We start from the raw sequence: 23358 nt of genomic DNA on the forward strand, positions 1-23358 counted from the left end.
CCACACCGGACCTCCTCTGGGTCAAGCCCTGTGTCTGAGAGCATTGTGCAAATGCTCTTTGGCCTTTGTCAGCTCAGTGCCAAACCACTGCCCTGGGGAGCCAGTGCCAAATTCCATGTATCTAGTTCATCCTACAGAATGATGCCAAGAACAGTTATAGAGATCGACTTACAAACAAAATTCTTGTCTTGAATTAATGGTACACTCACCATTTCAAAAAAAAAAAAAAAAAGAAAGAGAGAAAAAGAAGAAAAAAAAAAAATCAAAGCCACATTCTTATGCTGGCATTTTACAGTATTGTCAGATTTTTGTAATTCTGTTTTGTCATATAAGATTCTCTCATCATGAAATAATGACCAAGTTCTCTTTTCAGATCTAAACATACAAATGCTAAAGGCAACAGTGCTGTTCAAGAGTACATTACCAGCTCAAACACTGCTTTGGCTGTAAAACTGAAGGTAGTAAGGAATGTTATCAAGGAGTTAGAAGAAAACATGTAAGTGTAGATTTAAAAGCAACCTGTATTGTTACTTAGAGTTTGATATAGTGTAATCCAATGCACAGTACTTGTAACGTGTGTTTTACAAAATGCTGTGCAATGTAGGCATCTATTAAGATAAATGCTGCAAGTTCTAATATGTCCATGACCTTTTCAAACTGTTCCTTACTCCTACACATCACTACGAGTAGTTCTTCTGTCAGGAAGGATCACATGAGTAATTAACCTGTGACCTTAAGTTTGGAATTAAATGCATACAGTGGAAGTAAGAGCTGTGGGTTATTTTGCTCTTTCAGTGTTGAACAGCCGAGGTGTTTTGTTTTGGAGGGTGGACAGTGATGGGACAAGTGGGGAATGGCTTTAAACTGAGATGGGGGGTGTTGAGGTTGAGGTTGGATGTGAGGAGGAAGTTTTTCAGCCAGAGGGTGGTGAGGCACTGGAACAGGTTGCCCAGGGAGGCTGTGGATGCCCCATCCCTGCAGGCATCCAAGGCCAGGCTGGATGTGGCTCTGGGCAGCCTGGGCTGCTGGTTGGCAGGTTAGAAACCCAACATGACTTTATTGCAGCCCTGGGTGCAGGGGGATCACTGCTCCTAGCATGCACACAGAAGAGCTGGAGCACACAGGTGATGTACATTCCACCTGTGAACATTCCTGCAATTGCAGAGAGCGTGCGCCTGTTCCAATCACTGCTGCACAGATTAAAAACTGATTGCAGATGAGCTGTTTTGGTATGGGGTTCTTGCCAACGGTCTGCAGTGGCTGTGTGATTCCTCGGGGAGTTGCTCTCCAGCCCAAAGGTCATGTCCTAAGTCGACCAGATCCCGTTTGTGTCCAGAAATGGCTGACAACAGATCAGCTGCTGGTCAAGTTTCTAACATCACACTGGCCTTGCTCCAGGGTCTGTGTCATCAGCCCCAGCACATACCGTGCACCTCTTCAAGGCTTTGCAACACTGAGACTCTGCACTTGGGCTCCAGACATCCTGCTGCACCAAGAGGTTATTCTAGCTTTGGTATCTTGCAACTTTGTATATAACTACATCACTGTAATCATAAATGTCTAGGAGAATGGAGATGGAGAAATTAATCTCCCTGTAATTCTCTGTACTGCAGCCCCGTGGTTGTCAACACCTAATGCAATATTGAAATTTCAGTTGAGAAATTGAAAGCTGTCCCTAACAAAAAAACATCTGCATTTGTTACTGAAATCACACTGAGGATCAATAAATCCAAATGCTTCTAGCATAACCACGATTACAGGCAGTGTTTAGACAAGCTCTTACAGGAAAACCATGAACACAAGGCTAAAGAGAGACTAAGTGATGCACTCTGCAGGAATACTCATGGAAGTCTTCACAGTGCAGGAGTCTGATCTGATTACAGATGCTGTGCTTTAAGTACCCCTTATCATATCTTTTTTTTCACTGTTGTGCAGGGGTTGGACTCAGTGATCTCTGGAGGCTGGAGATGCTGTTTGCTAATGGCAGATGGAGAGAGGAAAAGCAAGTCCAAGGCATGCTGTGCATAGCCACCACATGGCATCTGCACCATTTCCCCCTGCACAAAGGAGGAGCAGCTCACAAGCTTGGCCTGGGCCAGGGAAGGGAGCAGACAAACATCTGGACCGACCCCAAACGAGCTGGTTCTGCAGGTTGGGTGTCTTCTGCTGCTTGTCTCACATCCTGCTGCTCAGCGGTAGATTTGTTCCTGCTCAGTGCTAACAGGAAACTCACACAGCATTTCTGTTTCAGCTGTGCCAACGCTTTGATCCCTTGCTGCTTGGATGGGGCGTTTGAAGAAGGATGCCTGTGCTGATGTCCAGCCAGGCTTTGGGGATGAGTCTCCACACCAGGGTCCGTCTGACAGGACTGAGGGTTGGGGATCCAGCCAGGTCGAGTCCAGTGTGCTTTGCTCTTGTTCTTAGTGCTTGTTTTTGCTCAGGAGGGCAGGAGGTGAACCTCGTGAACCAATGCCTGCAGACGGGGTTTGCAGAGAAAGAGGTCCTGCAGGCCTTGTGTGACAGCCACGGAGCTGCAGCGAGGCTGCATCCGTGTAAAACACCAGAGATCCACGGAGGTGTGAAGGGGAGCTGTGGGCTGCAGTCACGCAGGAAGGGATGTGCATGCTCGGGGTTTGGTTGTTGTGTGTGTGTTAAGTGACTGTGATACCACTGCTGGGTCAGTGTGAGTGTACGGAGCAAGTGTGACAGCCTTTTTGATGTAGTCCTGTGAAAGGAGTCCTATGGATTTGAGATCCAACTATCAGCCCGTGGGCATCATCCAGGAGTTGGGGTAGGGGATGAGGCAAGGGAAGTTGGGCTGAGAAAGGGATAAAGCAGTCTGGCAGTAGTTCTGTGTTTCTCCCATCTCCTCCTTTATTTCCTTACAGGTGAAATAGATGGGTGCTGCAACATGCCCTTGAATGTAACAAAACCCACTCTAGTGTGGATTTGACATGGGCCCAGCACTGCAAGGTACGCTGCTGGGAGGAAGCGTCCATCTGGCTGAGGGCAGGAAGGCCCTCCAGAGGGATGCACTGAGGCCAGTTGTGCGAGGCTCAACAAGAGCAAGCGCCAGGTCCTGCGCTTTGGTCATGACGACCCCGTGCCAGCTTCTCCAGGATTTGGCTGGGGTAGAATTCCAAGCAGCCCCTGATTCCAGAACGTTGGGCTGGGCTGTTGGAATCTTCTGCCCTTGTGCCTGGTCTTGCCTCCCCACCCTGTCCGTCGTGGTGGAGCAGCCTGGTGGCCCTCAGTGATGTCATAAGGGCTAGAATGAGGGGAGGAGCAGTGCGTGCTGCGTCCCTTCATTGGAGCGCTGGAGCTCTGACTGAGCAGCTCGCTTGTTGCACTTGTGCACCGACTGCGTCCCTTTGTCTTCACACCGTCCTGTGCAGCACCTTGTAGGTAAGCTGAGACAGTGTGGGAGAGACGGGGGGACAGTGAGTGCTGAGAACTGCTGGCTGGCGGAGCTCATAGGATCACATTATCTCCATCAGCAGAGGGGTGGCCATGAGGGACAGGGAGGTGATCGTCCCCCCCTGCTCTGCTCTTGTGAGGCCCCAGCTGCAGTACAGTGTCCAGAAAGACAGGGAGCTGTTGGAGAGGGTCCAGAGGCGAGCCACAGAGATGATCAGGGGACTGGAGCACCTCCCCTGCAAAGACAGGCTGAGGGAGCTGGGCTTGTTCAGCCTGGAGAAAAGAAGGCTGTGGGGTGACCTCATGGCAGCCTTCAGTACCTAAAGGGAGCCTAAAAAGAGGAGGGGAACTAACTCTTTGAAAGGGTAGATAACTGCAGGACAAGGGGAAATGGTTTTAAGTTGAAAACTTAAGTTTTTAAGTTGAGGGAGGGCAGATTTTGGATTTGCCTCGTAGTCTTTGCTAAACCATGGAAGCAAACTGACCTGCTCTTTCTCTCTCCTCTCTCCACCCTCTGCCTGCTTCCCTGCTGCAGCTTTTGCTCGTGGAAGATCAGAGCAAAGTGACAAGGAAAGGCTGCGGATTCGTGAGATTTCTCTCCCTCGTTCTGATCTCTTGCCAGGTACCTGCCATGGTTTGTCCCCCCACATGCTTTAGTAGCCCGTGACGCCCTGTGTTTAGTAACACAGCCTCATCCAGCTTTGAAGGGACGCTGGTCACATGTGGGTTTTCTCCACGTGCTCTGCAGCTCAGCCCTCAGAAGGATGCTGTCTGTGGTGCTGTGACCAGCTGGTCTACAGGAAACCAATCCCTTAGGCAAAGAGTCCCAGCCCCAGCTTGTGCAGAGCTGCACAGCATCACCAGGGACACCAGCAGGCGTGCTTGGGCTGTGTGAGTGTGCCCGACAGCTGTAGGGAGCACAGCAGAGATGTGAACAGAGAAAATAAAAGTGTGTTTCTTTTCAGTTCCAGCTTGTCACACCTACGCTGATGGCCGTGGCGTGCAGCGAGATCAGCTGTGGGCCTGACCTGGCATGGACAGAGGTAGAGTATGAAGCTCTGATTGGTCTTTGTTCCCTGACTGCAGCCAGCAGAGTGAGCCGCAGATGTGCTCTCCTGCTTTCCAAGAGAGCTCCTCTGTGGCAAGACAGCAGTGCAAGCGTGGCAAGTTTATAAAAGTACCAGAGCCATCTTGGCTGTTGTGTTTGTCCTCTACTGACTTTTCCCTTGAAATGGCTGCAGAAACAACAATCATTCTCTGCTCTGTCTGGCCTCGCTGTAGGTTGGACTGCTCAAGAGAGCTGCTTGGTGCTTGGAATGGCACTGTTTGCACCTGCAGCTGTAGCTTTGGTTTCCCTCTTCACGGACTCCTAGCATCTTAAACAGTCAGCCTTCCTGCACAAAGAGCGCAGGAAAGGAGGGGGCAAAATGGACAAGGCCACCTGTTTGCGTCAGTGCCATTGCTGATTAGTCTGGGTGGGGAGAGATGCATCTTTGCATTGCCTGGCGTGTGCCTGCTGCACACCAGGGAGAGAAACAGCCGTTATTAGACTTGCAGTTCCTTCTGAAGTGCCCATGATAAGGACCGAGTGCATTTCCTGCAGCTTTCTCTGCAGATGTGCTCCTCACCTTGAAGTCCTCCTTGTTGGTTCCCAGCTCCTCACCGTGGCCTGTGCTCTCTGTTTCAGACTGAGAACAAGGGGAAGCCCCTGCTGGACCATGAGGTGGCACCTGTGAACATTCCAGCTATTGCTGCTGCCCATGCTATTAAGAGATACGTTGCCCAGGCAGCGGATGAACTCTCCTTTGAGGTAAGCAGTTCAAGGCGTTCCTTGTTGCTCAATTTTACAATGGCAAATGCCTTCAGAGCTGCACTGGTGCAAGTGCTCTCATGCTCGGCGATGTTTGGCAGTGCAGAAGAATGCAGTCATTTGAGCTGTGCTTTCCTCCCAGCTGTGCTGAAGCTGGGACTGACACTGCAATCTCTTGCAGGTGGGAGACATCATCTGTGTCATCGACATGCCACCAAAGGAGCTGACCCCCTGGTGGAGAGGCAAGCTCGGCTTCCAGGTAGGCACAAGCTTCAGACTGGAGAGTGCAACTTCAGTAAAGGCAGGAATCTCAGCTTAGAGCTGCTCTGCCTGCTCAGGATGCCTAATGGACATAAACAGTTTCCCTGTGTCGGTGTCAGGGGACCTTGCCTTTGGCTGCAAATGTTGAAAAATTATTACCGTTATGCTGTGAACTATGGCCATTTTCTGCTGGATAGTCTTATGGAACGTCAGGCAAGCACGTTCCGAGGGAAATGTTACGTGGCTTTTGGTTTAACAGTTCAGATCTGAGAAGTGCTGCATGCAATAGTTGGCCTCTCTTTTCTTCTTGTTACAGGTTGGATTTTTCCCAGGGGAGTGTGTGGAACTCATTAATAAGAACATTCCTGAGGCACTCATCAATTCTGTGCCAAAGCCAGGTACGGATGTTACATTTGATGGTGTGGGGAAGCAAAATGAAGTCTTTTTTGGGGTCTGTTCCATGTTTAGTACCTTCTTTATCCATCCCACATTGTCCTCTGGGTTGATGAGTCTTCATGCACACCATGGAACAGAGATTTGGCCCAATCCTCCTGTGTTTATGACTGGACTTGGGGAAACTATAGAATCTTCATAGAATGGCTTGGGATGGAAGGGTCCTCAAGGATCCTCAAGCTTCCACTTCCCTGCATCAGGCTGGTCTCCCAGCCCCCACATTTAATGTGAGACTAGATCAGGCTGCCCAGGGCCCCATCCCACCTGGCCTTGGGCTCCTCCAGAGATGGGGAAAATCCCTTTTTGTATGTACTGGTTGGTAATGTTCTTCCCGTTCTGACGTGCCCTGTAGAATGTGCTGTGCTCGGCCTCGTCCAACGGAGCCAGACCTGAAATGACCTGGTTTCTTCCTTTTGTTGTGCAGTGCCCAAGAAACGCAGCAAGATCCTCACCTTCCTTCGTTCCTTGGTGAAGGCCCGCCCAAAGAAACCGACCGAGCGGGAGGTGGAGAAGGAAAGGGTGTTTGGCGGTGACCTGGGAGAGCATCTTCTCCACTCCGGTCGTGATGGTAAGGAGCAGCCCATTCCTGAGATCTTCCTCTGCTGGGCATCTAAAGAAGATGAAAGGGAGCTCATATCTAGCAGGGGGCAGGCTGATAGCCGTGGAGACACGTCTAATGGGAGTTGATGGCTGAAGGATAAAGTGAGGCGGATGCTCCTAAGAGACAAGCACATCTGTATTTGCTTCAGCCAAGCCTGGCTGGGCTTAGTGGATAGGATGTGAAGCACAGCCTGCAGCACGATTGAATCAGGAGCTCCACTGATGTCTGGCACGTGTTCTTCAGTCCCCCAGGTCCTCCAGAGCTGCGCTGAGTTCATTGAGCAGCACGGCGTGGTGCAGGGGATATACCGCCTGTCCGGCGTCGCGTCCAACATCCAGAGACTGCGGTAAGAGTGCTGCGACTGACACAGCCTGAGTGCATCTGGTGTGGCTTTGGGCTTGCCTTCCTCTCGCTCAACCGGGTTTGCGTCCCTCTCTCCAGGCAGGAATTTGAGTCGGAGCAGATTCCTGAGCTCACCGTCCGTGACATTCACAGCGTGAGCTCCCTCTGCAAGATGTACTTCAGGGAGCTCCCGAACCCTCTGCTCACCCACCAGCTGTACGGCAAGTTCTCGGTAAGCACAAGGCCACGTCTTTCATTTCCCTCTTCCTGGGCCTCTTGGCAGATGGCTGCAGCAGTGCCCCAGCTCTGAGGCCCTTTTGCTGTCAGCCCCACGAGGTTTACTCGCAGTGGTGTACTAGCCTGATTGGTGTCTCGCTCCCTTTCTGCACTACTCCAGGATGCTGTTGGTGCCGCTACAGAGGAGGAGCGGCTGCTCAGAATGCAGGACGTCATCCAGCAGCTGCCCGCTCCTCACTACAGGTCAGTGCTGCCCTCAGCCTGCTGAGCTCAGCCCTGCTGCTTTGCAGAGGGCAACGATGCGGTTCCAGCCTTTGTCTTTCTGAATTGCAGCACGGCATGCTCGTTGGTGCTGAATGTTTGCCTCTCTTGTTTTCCAGGACACTGGAGTTCCTGATGAGACACTTGGCGTGTCTGGCTGGGAGCTCCACCATCACAAACATGCATGCCAAGAACCTAGCCATTGTGTGGGCTCCAAACCTCTTAAGGTAAACTTCTGGTTCTGTTTCAACGCTTCCTCTGTTCTCCAGTTAAGAAAAGCAGTCCTCTCTTTTTCTCCATCAAATGTGCTCTTCTCCTGTAAAATCTGTGGCTGACAGAAGAGCAGGAGCCTGAGCTGTTCTCCATCCCCACGGGCACAATGTCTAGGTGACAATTTCTGCAGTCTTGTTGAGATGGGACTGACGTGTCCTTGATCATCCAGGGGAATTTCTGCAGTGGCATCACTGATTGCCCACTGCGGAAGTCTCCAGAGCCTCAGCTGACAGCTTTTGGCTGCAACAATTCAGACTCGGGGAAACGGTCTTGGAGAAATGACTTCTAAAATCTGCCTTTTCTACAGATCACAGCAGAACGAGTCTGCCTGCGCCAGCGGACGAGCTGCCTGCATGGAGCTGCAGACGCAGTCGGATGTGGTGGAATTTCTCATCAACCACACAGACGTCCTCTTCTGCTCCAAATCCAGAGCAGACATTGCAGATGCAGCAGGTGAGTGTCTTCCTCCATTAGCTTGATCTTGACCTGACACCTTGATCAAATGCAGGCCTTCTCCGGGACCTCTGAAAAATGTTTTTGCTTTTGAGGGGACAGCAGACCTCTGGGCTTCCATTAGAATCTGGCATCCTGTTGCTGGATGCTGAGAATGTCCAAGCCCAAATTTCACAAGGAGGAAACCGTCATTATTATGTTTGCATGCAGGAAAAGCTTGATGCAAGTGTGGCAGTGAAGCTTTCTCAGTTCCCTGCCCCCATTTCCTTGGGTTTTTCCTTGCCTATTTTGATACAGTAAGCTGCTCTTAATGATGACCGTGTCCTTTGCCATGAATAGACCTCTGCCCACATGGTTATTTTGGGCTCCTCTTCTTCCAGTGGCTGGGATAAGCAAGCCTGAGAAAAATACAGCACCTCCCCCAGAACTGTGGTGGCTGTGCTGCTGCTTTCTGATCCTCGCTCTTACCTGTGGTTTTCCCTGACAGGGCACAATTCTCTCCCAGGGCCCAAGTCTGTGGGGGTCTCTTCTGCTGCCACAAAGCTGCTCAGCCTGGAGGAGGCACAGGCACAGAGGCGAGGCCACAGCAGCTCTCCTGTTGTGACAGAGAGCAGCCAGGACATTGAAGTGGAAGAAAGCCCTGCAGCTGGGCAGGGCAAATTCCACACCGTCATCGACTTTCCATCTGAAAGGTAAAGAGGACTTTCTTTTCCACCACCTAGCATCATTGTTTGGGTGGGTTTTTCTGTTTTTCGGCAGAAACCAGGCAGTGCTAGGAACAAGCAACTACTACCAAGAGCTCAGTGCTGCTCTTCCCTCACCCTGCACCACGCACGACTCACAGCATTGGCTGTTTTTTCTCTCCAGGCGAAATCCACCCAGCAAGACTGAGGAATCACCAGCTAGCAGTTGGTGTTGCTGCTTCAGCCTCAGAAAGCCATCCTCTGGGAGCAAACGCCAACTGCAGCACAATGCCAGGCAGCCCTCAGAAACAGCAGTGGTAGTCCTGGCAGGTAAGGGTGCAAATGCAGCTTCCAAATCCCTGCTTTTCAGGAACATCGAATTCAAGCTTGCAGTGCACTTCTATCTCCTTCTGGCATTCCAGCCCCTGCCTAACATCTTCACCCCTGATCAAGAACCACTGTCGTAATTCAGCTTGTGAAAGTTTGACACTAACCCCTGTGTATCCTTTCTAGGTGAATCGAGCCCTTGCCAACCCACAAGATCCAGGGCAAGTAGCGAGGATGCTCTCTGTGCTTCGATCAGTGGAGAGCTCTTAGCAAGCACAAATTGCTGCACTTCCAACAGCAGCCTTCCATCTGACAACATTAATGGAGAGAAGGAGCTCATCGAAGTCCATGCTCTCATTACACCTGGCTCTGCTGAAGTTGGTGACCTGAGCCTCCCAGACACCACAGTCACAAGTGTGGTCTGTCACCCAGTGTCTCTGCAGTGCAGCCCATCCCAAGAGCACTGTGAGTGCCCCGACAGCAGCACCTCCATGCAGGAGCAGGTCAGTGTCAGTGAAGAGGAGCAGAGCCTCTTGCAGGAGGACTTTCAATCAGGCCTCCAGTCCCAGGCACCGGACAGCAGCACTGAGAGCTCTGAGCCACACTCTCCATGACAAGACAGGATGAGTCCCATCTTCACCGTGGACCTCTCACACCCTCCTGTCCTTTATATAATAATAAAAGCACACTTGTGCTCAATCAACGCCGTGACTGCCTCCAGTGCCTTCATTCAAACAGATTGGAATGAATGCAGCCCACAGGAAGGCACCTCAGCTAGCCATGCTGTGGCCGTGGGGTGCGTGCAGCACAGCTCTAGGGTTGTTCCTGTTTTGTCTGGCTTTGGGATGTCTGCAGGGGGAGCTCTGCTACCATTTGGCATGGTAGCAAATAATCTCTTGCATCCTGGATGCTGCTCATGATACTCCCAAGCTTCCTGGCTGTGGCTTTGTGACGCTTTTCAGGGCTTTCTGATGCATTTCCATGCCTTGGCTGTTGCTTAACACCTCTCTCCTCCCATCATGTCCTTTCCTGGCTCCCATCTACGAGCTGGCCCTGCAGATCATCTCCAGACCTGTCATCAGCACACTGCAGCAGGAGAAGCTCCCCCTGGCCAACGTCAGGCAGTACTGCTTGGTCTGCAGCTCAGTGGCCATTTCCCTTTTAGGCGGCTCCTGCAGAAGAATCAAGCAGCAGAACCTTTTGCTCACCCTGCACCACACAAATGCTGCAAAAGCAGAAACAACCTGGGAATCTCTGGTCTGCAAGACTTCACAGACACTCACTGACTGTGTCTGATGGTTCCCTCCCATCCTTGATTTCCTTCTCCCCTTCTCCACGTCTGATCCCACTGCTGAGCCATGATCAAGCTGCCCAGTGTGGCAGAGCATCGTGCAGAGCCGTGCTGGCACCTCCTCCCCTTCCTCTCCTGCAGCTCAGCGTGCAACCTGAGCAAGTTTTTTCCTGAGAAAGTGACCAGCTCTTTTCCATCCCTTTGCCCCTACAAACAGTTGTCCAGAGGATCTCGTCCAAGAATTCCTGGAACAGCCTGCAGCTGGCTCTCCTGAAGTTCAGGCTCCTGCCTTTGCTTCCTGCCAGGCCCGCATTCCTTGAGATCACCAACTCAAGGAGGGCATGGTCACTGCAGCCCTGACCGCCTCCTGTCGTAACCCCTGGTGTGCACCATGTCCAGCAATGCTTCCCTTCTGCTTGCTGTGCCCAATGCCTGCACCACAGAGTGATTCTCACTGCACTCCAGGAGTCTGTCAGATTGCTTGCAGCCAGCCATGCTGATTTCCCAGACTGACTGGAATCCCCCATCAGGATGAGAGTCAGTGAGTGCGATGCTTCTGCTGGCTGCAGTAAGCAGCTCCCACCAACAGGCTCTCTTTCCAGGCGGCTGTAGCAGACCCTCACCTCCAGAAGCCCTGCACTGCTGCACTTCCTAATTTTACCCACAAGTTCACAACCTGCTCATGGCTCTTCTTAGTTCTTTGCACTCAACTTCTCATCATAGAGGGCAAACCCCTTGCCTTCCAGAATTCCATGGTATCAATTGTGTCTGCTAATGTCAGGATTTTTTTTCTTTCTTTTCTTTTTCCATTTTCTAGGTAGGAAAATGAATTTCTGAGCCAGGAGAAGCAGAAGTGAAACAGTCTTCCTGGCACTGCTCAGGTTGCTGGAGTTGCCAAGTGCTCCTCGGGTAATGTGTGCTGAAGAGCTGACCTTGGTGGCAGGGGCTGTGGCTGCATTTTGTGCCTGTCATGCGGGAATCCAAGAAAGCCTATTCAGAGCAGGAGCTGCAGAGCGAGATAAACATCACGAGAAGGTAAGGCTGAGAAGCAAGGACACCTCCAGAAAGAAGAGAAAAACTGAGTCAAGTGAGCTGCGTGACGGCCGTGTGATGCTGACCATGATTGGAGGAAGAGCGCATGGCTGGGAATGACTGATGGCTCTGGTTGGATGGGTGCCTGTGTGCACAGAGTTAAGGAGTGTTTGTGGGATGTTTTGCTGGCATCTAACGGCTGTAAGGGGAAGTCAAGAGAGAAAACTTGTGAATGCATAGAAGGGATGTTAAAATCTGGAACAGACTGTTTGGATCATTCACAGCTGAGTCCAGATTGCCACACTGTCAGAACCTGGGGCCTAGGATTTTCCTTTAAGAGTGCCAACTGCTTACTTTAAATGATAAAAAGTAACATTGAAAAAAGCTTCCCTCCTTGCATTAGAATAAGGCATTGATATTTGATGTTTCTGTCTTTCCATTCCTTTAGCAGCCTGGGTGTTGATGCAGCTGCATGCATCTGCTGTCCTCCCCTTCTGTTTTGTGTAAAAGAACAGTAAAATATGCAATCAGTGTGAGATCTTTCTGAAGTATTTTACTTTATTTGCCCCTAGGCTGCAATGGCTGGGAAATGGCAGTTTCACCCAGGAGCCCACACGGCGACCTGATGTCTCATTGTTGGGGTCTATTGGAAACCACCACGATGACAAAAGAATGCCTGGGATTCCTCCGGCCCAAATGCCAAACCTTGCACTTGGCTGTGCTGAACCTCATGAGGTTCACCCAGGCCCACCTCTCAAGTCTGCTGAGCTCAAACAGATGTCATTTTTCTCGTGTCCTTCCATTCCGAGTCCATCTGTTCCCCAAAGCAAAAGAATTCTGACCAAGGCTGCAGTTGCAGCTGACTTCCCAAGGCTGCAAGACGTGGTGGTGACACAGCCTTGTGCTTCTGCATTGGTGCTCATCCCACGTTTCCTTTCTCTGTCTCGCAGGTCAGCTCCTGCTGGAAGCAGATGGTATCCCAGTGTGAATGAAGGTCAGTGCAGGAGCAGCTGCTGACGGGAGGAAGGAAGTCCATGCTGAAGAGCTCTGAAGCATCTGCAGGTATGGTTCTGGAGGAGGCAGCAGTGATGTCGGAGGGCTCCCAGCAGGAAGCTGTCTCATCCAAATGCTTGCTGAGTGGTTGGAAGGGAGCTTTCTGCATGACAGCAGCACCAGTTGCTTGCTTCAAATGCTGCAAAGACAAGGATTAGCAGGAGTTCCAGTATCTACAGTATCATCACGAATCACGATAGGATTACAATGTGTCCTCATACAAACGCAGCCATTTCTCTCTGAGTCCAAAGGCTGTCCGGAAAGCATCTGTGAGGTCTCTCACACCAAACCACTGCTGTCCGTGTGGGATCTGACTCATTAGGGTATAGGGGTTAGGAACCACAGGCTGTCTTTTGAGAACGGGTTCAGTCATTTCCTTACATCTTGCACCAGCCGATACGTGCCGTCTGCCTTCCGTGCCGACAGGATTGGGGTGTTATAAGGCCACAGACAAGGTTCCAGAAGACCATCCTTAACCAGTGTCTGTGTTACAGCTTTTAGACCCACTCTCCCTTCTAAGGCTATGGGATATTGTTGCTGTTTCACAGCTCCACTCCCTCCTTGGGCAGTTCTTTGTAAGGGAAAATTGTGAGTCCACCCCGATTTCCTTCCCCTGCCCACACCTTTGGATTCATTTCTTCTTCATCACAGCTGATAACACATTCATTGACACCTGATATCTGTTTCACAGACTTGCAGCTGTAATCCTCATTTAACTGTTAAATCTCTCCCCCATAAATCGGTCCCTGCTTCAGGCACAGAGAACAATTGCCCTGCAACTATTTTATCTTTCCATTTTAGTTCTGTGGTCTCCAAGAGTGGAGCTGTCACTTCTGATCCCTCAGCCCCAGTTATGCACAACAGCCACATCCAGATACACGTCTGGTACCTCTGAACTAGCTAATGCTGTAGGATGGAATGTTGTTTCTGCACTGGCTATCAAATGTGGGATTGCTCTGAAGCAGTACAGCACGATGTGTTTTGTAATTTGCCCTTAGAAACAGTTTGAAAAAGTAGAAAGACTTTATTAGTATTAGTATTAGTAAAAAGAAGTTATTTCATAACATATTTTAGAAATACAGTTGTTCAATCATGTGATCAATTCTCACTTACAGAACTGTAATAGTTACAAATTGCATGGGTTTAGTATTAAGGACCAGAAAGCATGTTGTAAGGCCATTCTGTTTGGATAGGAGAAGCTCAGCAAAAGAAAAACAGACTCCAAAGAAGCCAGGGCCTCCACACAAGGCCGAACTGACTCACTCTGTGGGCAGGTTGGGATGCAACAGGCAGGCATCAAGAGACTCCCCTCTGTCCTCCTTCCAAACTTCTCTCTCTTCAGGGATGAGCAGGTGTCCAGAAATAGTGGCCAAGTGTTGATAAGCAGCTGTCAGACGTTCAATAATTAGCAGTATACCTGCTGAGCTAGCAACAATTGGTGTTTAGCCAGTCACACACACACACACACACAGAATGGCCCGGGTTGGAAGGGACCTCAAGGATCAGGAATCTCCAACCCCCTGCCACAGGCAGGACCACCAACATCTGTAGCACTGCATATATGCATACTGCTGGATAGAAACAGCAGTGTGGGAAAAAAACTGTATGCTGTGGATGCAAAGGGTGAATCAGAATGGCTTAACAGCTGTCCCACAAGGAAAAGCAATCCCTTACCTGCTGTGACATGCTCATGGCAACACCAATGCAGAAGACAGCAGCTGATGCCCACAAGGACAGCCAGCCTGGACTTATTTTCACTAAATATCTTTGTCCTGATGGCCTTGTAGAACCTGGGAAATTTCTCCATCTCAGCAGAAGAGGGCAAGAGGGGTAGAAAGCACGCACACTCTCCTCTTTTCCTGGCACACAAAAACAAAGAGAAAATGAAAACCAGATGTGTTTCCCAGCCCATGGCAAACACCAGCCTTTCCATCCTTACAGTCTTCCTGACTTCAGCACTAATTGAAACAACATCCCACTCACCTTTGCCATGTCAGGCAGAGGTTGCAGCTCTTTCTATTGCATCCCTCTAGCTTTCAAGTCAAGAGCTCCTGTGTCACACAAGGAAAAGCAATCTTTTACCTGCTTTGCCATGCTCTTGGCAGCAGCAGTGCAGATGCCAGCAGCTGATGCCCACAAGGACAGCCAGCCTGGACTTATTTTCATTACATATCTTTGTCCTGATGTCCTTCTACAAGCTGGAACATTTCTCCATCTCAGCAGAAGAGGGCAGGATGGGTCCAAGGTGAGGGCACACTCTCCCCTGTTTATCTGGCACTCAAAGAGAAAGAGAAAATGAAAACCAGATGTTTTTCCCTGCCCATGGCAAACACCAGCCTTTCCATCCTTACAGTCCTTCCTGACATTAGCAGCAACTGAAACAACATCCCACTCACCTTTGCCATGTCAGGCAGAGGTTGCAGCTCTTTCTATTGCATCCCTCTAGCTTTCAAGTCAAGAGCTCCTGTGTCACACAAGGAAAAGCAATCTTTTACCTGCAGTGCCATGCTCTTGGCAGCAGCAATGCAGATGCCAGCAGCTGATGCCCACAAGGACAGCCAGCCTGGACTTATTTTCATTACATATCTTTGTCCTGATGTCCTTCTACAAGCTGGAACATTTCTCCATCTCAGCAGAAGAGGGCAGGATGGGTCCAAGGTGAGGGCACACTCTCCCCTGTTTATCTGGCACTCAAAGAGAAAGAGAAAATGAAAACCAGATGTGTTTCCCAGCCCATGGCAAACACCAGCCTTTCCATCCTTACAGTCTTCCTGACTTCAGCACTAATTGAAACAACATCCCACTCACCTTTGCATGTCTGGCAGAGGTTGCAGCTCTTTCTATTGCATCCCTCTAGCTTTCAAGTCAAGAGCTCCTGTGTCACACAAGGAAAAGCAATCTTTTACCTGCAGTGCCATGCTCTTGGCAGCAGCAATGCAGATGCCAGCAGCTGATGCCCACAAGGACAGCCAGCCTGGACTTATTTTCATTACATATCTTTGTCCTGATGTCCTTATACAAGCTGGAACATTCTCCCTCTGAGCAGCAGGGGGCAGGAGAGTTCCAAGGTGAGGGCACACACTCCCCTGTTTTACTGGCACTCAAAGAGAAAGAGAAAATGAAAACAAGATGTGTTTCCCAGCTCATGGGAAACACCAGCCTTTCCATCCTTACAGTCTTCCTGACATCAGCAGCAATGGAAACAACATCCCACTCACCTTTGCCATGTCTGGCAGAGGTTGCAGCTCTTTCTATTGCATCCCTCTAGCTTTCAAGTCAAGAGCTCCTGTGTCACACAAGGAAAAGCAACCTTTTACCTGCTTTGCCATGCTCTTGGCAGCAGCAATGCAGATGCCAGCAGCTGATGCCCACAAGGACAGCCAGCCTGGACTTACTTTCATTACATATCTTTGTCCTGATGTCCTTCTACAAGCTGGAAGATTTCTCCATCTCAGGAGAAGATGGCAGGATGGGTCCAAGGTGAGGGCACACTCTCCCCTGTTTATCTGGCACTCAAAGAGAAAGAGAAAATGAAAACAAGATGTGTTTCCCTGCCCATGGCAAACACCAGCCTTTACATCCTTACAGTCTTCCTGACATCAGCACTAATTGAAACAACATCCCACTCACCTTTGCCATGTCTGGCAGAGGTTGCAGCTCTTTCTATTGCATCCCTCTAGCTTTCAAGTCAAGAGCTCCTGTGTCACACAAGGAAAAGCAACCATTTACCTGCTTTGCCATGCTCATGGCAGCAGCGGTGCAGATGCCAGCAGCTGATGCCCACAAGGACAGCCAGCCTGGACTTACTTTCATTACATATCTTTGTCCTGATGTCCTTCTAGAAGCTGGAACATTTCCCCACCTCAGCAGAAGAGGGCAGGAGGGATCGAAGGTGAGGGCACACTCTCCTCTTTTTCTGGCACACAAAGAGAAAATGAAAACCAGATGTGTTTCCCAGCCCATGGCAAACACCAGACATTCCATCCTTACAGTCTTCCTGACTTCAACACTAATTGAAACAGCATCCCACTCACCTTTGCCATGTCTGCCAGAGGTTGCAGCTCTTTCTATTGCATCCCTCTAGCTTTCAAGTCAAGAGCTCCTGTGTCACACAAGGAAAAGCAATCTTTTACCTGCAGTGCCATGCTCTTGGCAGCAGCAATGCAGATGCCAGCAGCTGATGCCCACAAGGACAGCCAGCCTGGACTTACTTTCATTACATATCTTTGTCCTGATGTCCTTCTACAAGCTGGAAGATTTCTCCATCTCAGGAGAAGATGGCAGGATGGGTCCAAGGTGAGGGCACACTCTCCCCTGTTTATCTGGCACTCAAAGAGAAAGAGAAAATGAAAACAAGATGTGTTTCCCTGCCCATGGCAAACACCAGCCTTTCCATCCTTACAGTCCTTCCTGACATCAGCACTAATTGTAACCACATCCCACTCACCTTTGCCATGTCTGGCAGAGGTTGCAGCTCTTTCTATTGCATCCCTCTAGCTTTCAAGTCAAGAGCTCCTGTGTCACACAAGGAAAAGCAATCTTTTACCTGCAGTGCCATGCTCTTGGCAGCAGCAATGCAGATGCCAGCAGCTGATGCCCACAAGGACAGCCAGCCTGGACTTACTTTCATTACATATCTTTGTCCTGATGTCCTTCTACAAGCTGGAAGATTTCTCCATCTCAGGAGAAGATGGCAGGATGGGTCCAAGGTGAGGGCACACTCTCCCCTGTATATCTGGCACTCAAAGAGAAAGAGAAAATGAAAACAAGATGTGTTTCCCTGCCCATGGCAAACACCAGCCTTTCCATCCTTACAGTCCTTCCTGACATCAGCACTAAATGTAACCACATCCCACTCACCTTTGCCATGTCTGGCAGAGGTTGCAGCTCTTTCTATTGCATCCCTCTAGCTTTCAAGTCAAGAGCTCCTGTGTCACACAAGGAAAAGCAATCTTTTACCTGCTTTGCCATGCTCATGGCAGCAGCAATGCAGATGCCTGCAGCTGATGCCCACAGGGACAGCCAGCCTGGACTTATTTTCATTACATATCTTTGTCTTGATGTCCTTCTAGAACCTGGAACATTTCCCCACCTCAGCAGAAGAGGGCAGGAGGGATCCAAGGTGAGGGCACACTCTCCTCTTTTTCTGGCACTCAAAGAGAAAATGAAAACCAGATGTGTTTCCCAGCCCATGGCAAACACCAGCCTTTCCATCCTTACAGTCTTCCTGACTTCAGCACTAATTGAAACAACATCCCACTCACCTTTGCATGTCTGGCAGAGGTTGCAGCTCTTTCTATTGCATCCCTCTAGCTTTCAAGTCAAGAGCTCCTGTGTCACTCAAGGAAAAGCAATCTTTTACCTGCTTTGCCATGCTCTTGGCAGCAGCGGTGCAGATACAAGCAGCTGATGCCCACAAGGACAGCCAGCCTGGACTTATTTTCATTACATATCTTTGTCCTGATGTCCTTCTAGAAGCTGGAACATTTCCCCACCTCAGCAGAAGAGGGCAGGAGGGATCCAAGGTGAGGGCACACTCTCCTCTTTTTCTGGCACACAAAGAGAAAATGAAAACCAGATGTGTTTCCCAATCCATGGCAAACACCAGACATTCCATCCTTACAGTCTTCCTGACTTCAACACTAATTGAAACAGCATCCCACTCACCTTTGCCATGTCTGCCAGAGGTTGCAGCTCTTTCTATTGCATCCCTCTAGCTTTCAAGTCAAGAGCTCCTGTGTCACACAAGGAAAAGCAATCTTTTACCTGCAGTGCCATGCTCTTGGCAGCAGCAATGCAGATGCCAGCAGCTGATGCCCACAAGGACAGCCAGCCTGGACTTATTTTCATTACATATCTTTGTCCTGATGTCCTTCTACAAGCTGGAACATTTCTCCATCTCAGCAGAAGAGGGCAGGATGGGTCCAAGGTGAGGGCACACTCTCCCCTGTTTATCTGGCACTCAAAGAGAAAGAGAAAATGAAAACCAGATGTGTTTCCCAGCCCATGGCAAACACCAGCCTTTCCATCCTTACAGTCTTCCTGACTTCAGCACTAATTGAAACAACATCCCACTCACCTTTGCATGTCTGGCAGAGGTTGCAGCTCTTTCTATTGCATCCCTCTAGCTTTCAAGTCAAGAGCTCCTGTGTCACACAAGGAAAAGCAATCTTTTACCTGCTGTGCCATGCTCTTGGCAGCAGCAATGCAGATGCCAGCAGCTGATGCCCACAAGGACAGCCAGCCTGGACTTACTTTCATTACATATCTTTGTCCTGATGTCCTTCTACAAGCTGGAAGATTTCTCCATCTCAGGAGAAGAGGGCAGGATGGGTCCAAGGTGAGGGCACACTCTCCCCTGTTTATCTGGCACTCAAAGAGAAAGAGAAAATGAAAACAAGATGTGTTTCCCTGCCCATGGGAAACACCAGCCTTTCCATCCTTACAGTCCTTCCTGACATCAGCACTAATTGTAACCACATCCCACTCACCTTTGCCATGTCTGGCAGAGGTTGCAGCTCTTTCTATTGCATCCCTCTAGCTTTCAAGTCAAGAGCTCCTGTGTCACACAAGGAAAAGCAATCTTTTACCTGCTTTGCCATGCTCTTGGCAGCAGCAATGCAGATGCCAGCAGCTGATGCCCACAAGGACAGCCAGCCTGGACTTACTTTCATTACATATCTTTGTCCTGATGTCCTTCTACAAGCTGGAAGATTTCTCCATCTCAGGAGAAGATGGCAGGATGGGTCCAAGGTGAGGGCACACTCTCCCCTGTTTATCTGGCACTCAGAGAGAAAGAGAAAATGAAAACAAGATGTGTTTCCCTGCCCATGGCAAACACCAGCCTTTCCATCCTTACAGTCCTTCCTGACATCAGCACTAATTGTAACCACATCCCACTCACCTTTGCCATGTCTGGCAGAGGTTGCAGCTCTTTCTATTGCATCCCTCTAGCTTTCAAGTCAAGAGCTCCTGTGTCACACAAGGAAAAGCAATCTTTTACCTGCTTTGCCATGCTCATGGCAGCAGCAATGCAGATGCCTGCAGCTGATGCCCACAGGGACAGCCAGCCTGGACTTATTTTCATTACATATCTTTGTCCTGAGGTCCTTCTAGAAGCTGGAACATTTCCCCACCTCAGCAGAAGAGGGCAGGAGGGATCCAAGGTGAGGGCACACTCTCCTCTTTTTCTGGCACTCAAAGAGAAAATGAAAACCAGATGTGTTTCCCAGCCCATGGCAAACACCAGCCTTTCCATCCTTACAGTCTTCCTGACTTCAGCACTAATTGAAACTACATCCCACTCACCTTTGCATGTCTGGCAGAGGTTGCAGCTCTTTCTATTGCATCCCTCTAGCTTTCAAGTCAAGAGCTCCTGTGTCACTCAAGGAAAAGCAATCTTTTACCTGCTTTGCCATGCTCTTGGCAGCAGCGGTGCAGATACAAGCAGCTGATGCCCACAAGGACAGCCAGCCTGGACTTATTTTCATTACATATCTTTGTCCTGATGTCCTTCTAGAAGCTGGAACATTTCCCCACCTCAGCAGAAGAGGGCAGGAGGGATCGAAGGTGAGGGCACACTCTCCTCTTTTTCTGGCACACAAAGAGAAAATGAAAACCAGATGTGTTTCCCAGCCCATGGCAAACACCAGACATTCCATCCTTACAGTCTTCCTGACTTCAACACTAATTGAAACAGCATCCCACTCACCTTTGCCATGTCTGCCAGAGGTTGCAGCTCTTTCTATTGCATCCCTCTAGCTTTCAAGTCAAGAGCTCCTGTGTCACACAAGGAAAAGCAATCTTTTACCTGCAGTGCCATGCTCTTGGCAGCAGCAATGCAGATGCCAGCAGCTGATGCCCACAAGGACAGCCAGCCTGGACTTATTTTCATTACATATCTTTGTCCTGATGTCCTTCTACAAGCTGGAACATTTCTCCATCTCAGCAGAAGAGGGCAGGATGGGTCCAAGGTGAGGGCACACTCTCCCCTGTTTATCTGGCACTCAAAGAGAAAGAGAAAATGAAAACCAGATGTGTTTCCCAGCCCATGGCAAACACCAGCCTTTCCATCCTTACAGTCTTCCTGACTTCAGCACTAATTGAAACAACATCCCACTCACCTTTGCATGTCTGGCAGAGGTTGCAGCTCTTTCTATTGCATCCCTCTAGCTTTCAAGTCAAGAGCTCCTGTGTCACACAAGGAAAGGCAACCTTTTACCTGCTTTGCCATGCTCTTGGCAGCAGCAATGCAGATGCCAGCAGCTGATGCCCACAAGGACAGCCAGCCTGGACTTACTTTCATTACATATCTTTGTCCTGATGTCCTTCTACAAGCTGGAAGATTTCTCCATCTCAGGAGAAGATGGCAGGATGGGTCCAAGGTGAGGGCACACTCTCCCCTGTTTATCTGGCACTCAAAGAGAAAGAGAAAATGAAAACAAGATGTGTTTCCCTGCCCATGGGAAACACCAGCCTTTCCATCCTTACAGTCCTTCCTGACATCAGCACTAATTGTAACCACATCCCACTCACCTTTGCCATGTCTGGCAGAGGTTGCAGCTCTTTCTATTGCATCCCTCTAGCTTTCAAGTCAAGAGCTCCTGTGTCACACAAGGAAAAGCAATCTTTTACCTGCTTTGCCATGCTCTTGGCAGCAGCAATGCAGATGCCAGCAGCTGATGCCCACAAGGACAGCCAGCCTGGACTTACTTTCATTACATATCTTTGTCCTGATGTCCTTCTACAAGCTGGAAGATTTCTCCATCTCAGGAGAAGATGGCAGGATGGGTCCAAGGTGAGGGCACACTCTCCCCTGTTTATCTGGCACTCAAAGAGAAAGAGAAAATGAAAACAAGATGTGTTTCCCTGCCCATGGCAAACACCAGCCTTTCCATCCTTACAGTCCTTCCTGACATCAGCACTAAATGTAACCACATCCCACTCACCTTTGCCATGTCTGGCAGAGGTTGCAGCTCTTTCTATTGCATCCCTCTAGCTTTCAAGTCAAGAGCTCCTGTGTCACACAAGGAAAAGCAATCTTTTACCTGCTTTGCCATGCTCATGGCAGCAGCAATGCAGATGCCTGCAGCTGATGCCCACAGGGACAGCCAGCCTGGACTTATTTTCATTACATATCTTTGTCTTGATGTCCTTCTAGAACCTGGAACATTTCCCCACCTCAGCAGAAGAGGGCAGGAGGGATCCAAGGTGAGGGCACACTCTCCTCTTTTTCTGGCACTGAAAGAGAAAATGAAAACCAGATGTGTTTCCCAGCCCATGGCAAACACCAGCCTTTCCATCCTTACAGTCTTCCTGACTTCAGCACTAATTGAAACAACATCCCACTCACCTTTGCATGTCTGGCAGAGGTTGCAGCTCTTTCTATTGCATCCCTCTAGCTTTCAAGTCAAGAGCTCCTGTGTCACTCAAGGAAAAGCAATCTTTTACCTGCTTTGCCATGCTCTTGGCAGCAGCGGTGCAGATACAAGCAGCTGATGCCCACAAGGACAGCCAGCCTGGACTTATTTTCATTACATATCTTTGTCCTGATGTCCTTCTAGAAGCTGGAACATTTCCCCACCTCAGCAGAAGAGGGCAGGAGGGATCCAAGGTGAGGGCACACTCTCCTCTTTTTCTGGCACACAAAGAGAAAATGAAAACCAGATGTGTTTCCCAGCCCATGGCAAACACCAGACATTCCATCCTTACAGTCTTCCTGACTTCAACACTAATTGAAACAGCATCCCACTCACCTTTGCCATGTCTGCCAGAGGTTGCAGCTCTTTCTATTGCATCCCTCTAGCTTTCAAGTCAAGAGCTCCTGTGTCACACAAGGAAAAGCAATCTTTTACCTGCAGTGCCATGCTCTTGGCAGCAGCAATGCAGATGCCAGCAGCTGATGCCCACAAGGACAGCCAGCCTGGACTTATTTTCATTACATATCTTTGTCCTGATGTCCTTCTACAAGCTGGAACATTTCTCCATCTCAGCAGAAGAGGGCAGGATGGGTCCAAGGTGAGGGCACACTCTCCCCTGTTTATCTGGCACTCAAAGAGAAAGAGAAAATGAAAACCAGATGTGTTTCCCAGCCCATGGCAAACACCAGCCTTTCCATCCTTACAGTCTTCCTGACTTCAGCACTAATTGAAACAACATCCCACTCACCTTTGCATGTCTGCCAGAGGTTGCAGCTCTTTCTATTGCATCCCTCTAGCTTTCAAGTCAAGAGCTCCTGTGTCACACAAGGAAAAGCAATCTTTTACCTGCTGTGCCATGCTCTTGGCAGCAGCAATGCAGATGCCAGCAGCTGATGCCCACAAGGACAGCCAGCCTGGACTTATTTTCATTACATATCTTTGTCCTGATGTCCTTCTACAAGCTGGAACATTTCTCCATCTCAGCAGAAGAGGGCAGGATGGGTCCAAGGTGAGGGCACACTCTCCCCTGTTTATCTGGCACTCAAAGAGAAAGAGAAAATGAAAACCAGATGTGTTTCCCTGCCCATGGCAAACACCAGCCTTTCCATCCTTACAGTCCTTCCTGACATCAGCACTAATTGTAACCACATCCCACTCACCTTTGCCATGTCAGGCAGAGGTTGCAGCTCTTTCTATTGCATCCCTCTAGCTTTCAAGTCAAGAGCTCCTGTGTCACACAAGGAAAAGCAATCTTTTACCTGCTTTGCCATGCTCATGGCAGCAGCAATGCAGATGCCAGCAGCAGATGCCAACAAGGACAGCCAGCCTGGACTTATTTTCATTACATATCTTTGTCCTGATGTCCTTATACAAGCTGGAACATTCTCCCTCTGAGCAGCAGGGGGCAGGAGAGTTCCAAGGTGAGGGCACACACTCCCCTGTTT

At 49.6% G+C, this 23358-nt stretch overlaps 1 protein-coding gene across 2 annotated transcripts in view; it reads left to right on the plus strand.

Moving 5' to 3' along the window:
* Positions 1-377: 377 nt before the first annotated feature.
* Positions 378-23358, plus strand: part of LOC149912161 (rho GTPase-activating protein 32-like) — a 90696-nt gene continuing 67715 nt past the window's right edge. Inside the window, exons 1-15 of one of the 2 annotated variants that reach the window (XM_090131258.1) lie at positions 378-496; positions 1936-2151; positions 2889-3405; positions 3953-4039; positions 4383-4460; positions 5105-5227; positions 5409-5486; positions 5805-5886; positions 6366-6509; positions 6786-6888; positions 6984-7116; positions 7282-7364; positions 7502-7609; positions 7963-8108; positions 8596-8800. In XM_090131258.1, the coding sequence (XP_089987384.1) occupies positions 4407-4460; positions 5105-5227; positions 5409-5486; positions 5805-5886; positions 6366-6509; positions 6786-6888; positions 6984-7116; positions 7282-7364; positions 7502-7609; positions 7963-8108; positions 8596-8800 (1259 nt within the window). In that variant the 5' untranslated portion in view covers positions 378-496; positions 1936-2151; positions 2889-3405; positions 3953-4039; positions 4383-4406. The remainder of the gene's footprint in view (positions 497-1935; positions 2152-2888; positions 3406-3952; positions 4040-4382; positions 4461-5104; positions 5228-5408; positions 5487-5804; positions 5887-6365; positions 6510-6785; positions 6889-6983; positions 7117-7281; positions 7365-7501; positions 7610-7962; positions 8109-8595; positions 8801-23358) is intronic. The other variant, XM_090131259.1, reaches the window with a different exon arrangement.

Source organism: Phasianus colchicus, chromosome Z (assembly GCF_987193195.1).
Source record: "Phasianus colchicus chromosome Z, bPhaCol1.hap1.1, whole genome shotgun sequence".
Lineage (NCBI taxonomy): Eukaryota > Metazoa > Chordata > Aves > Galliformes > Phasianidae > Phasianus > Phasianus colchicus.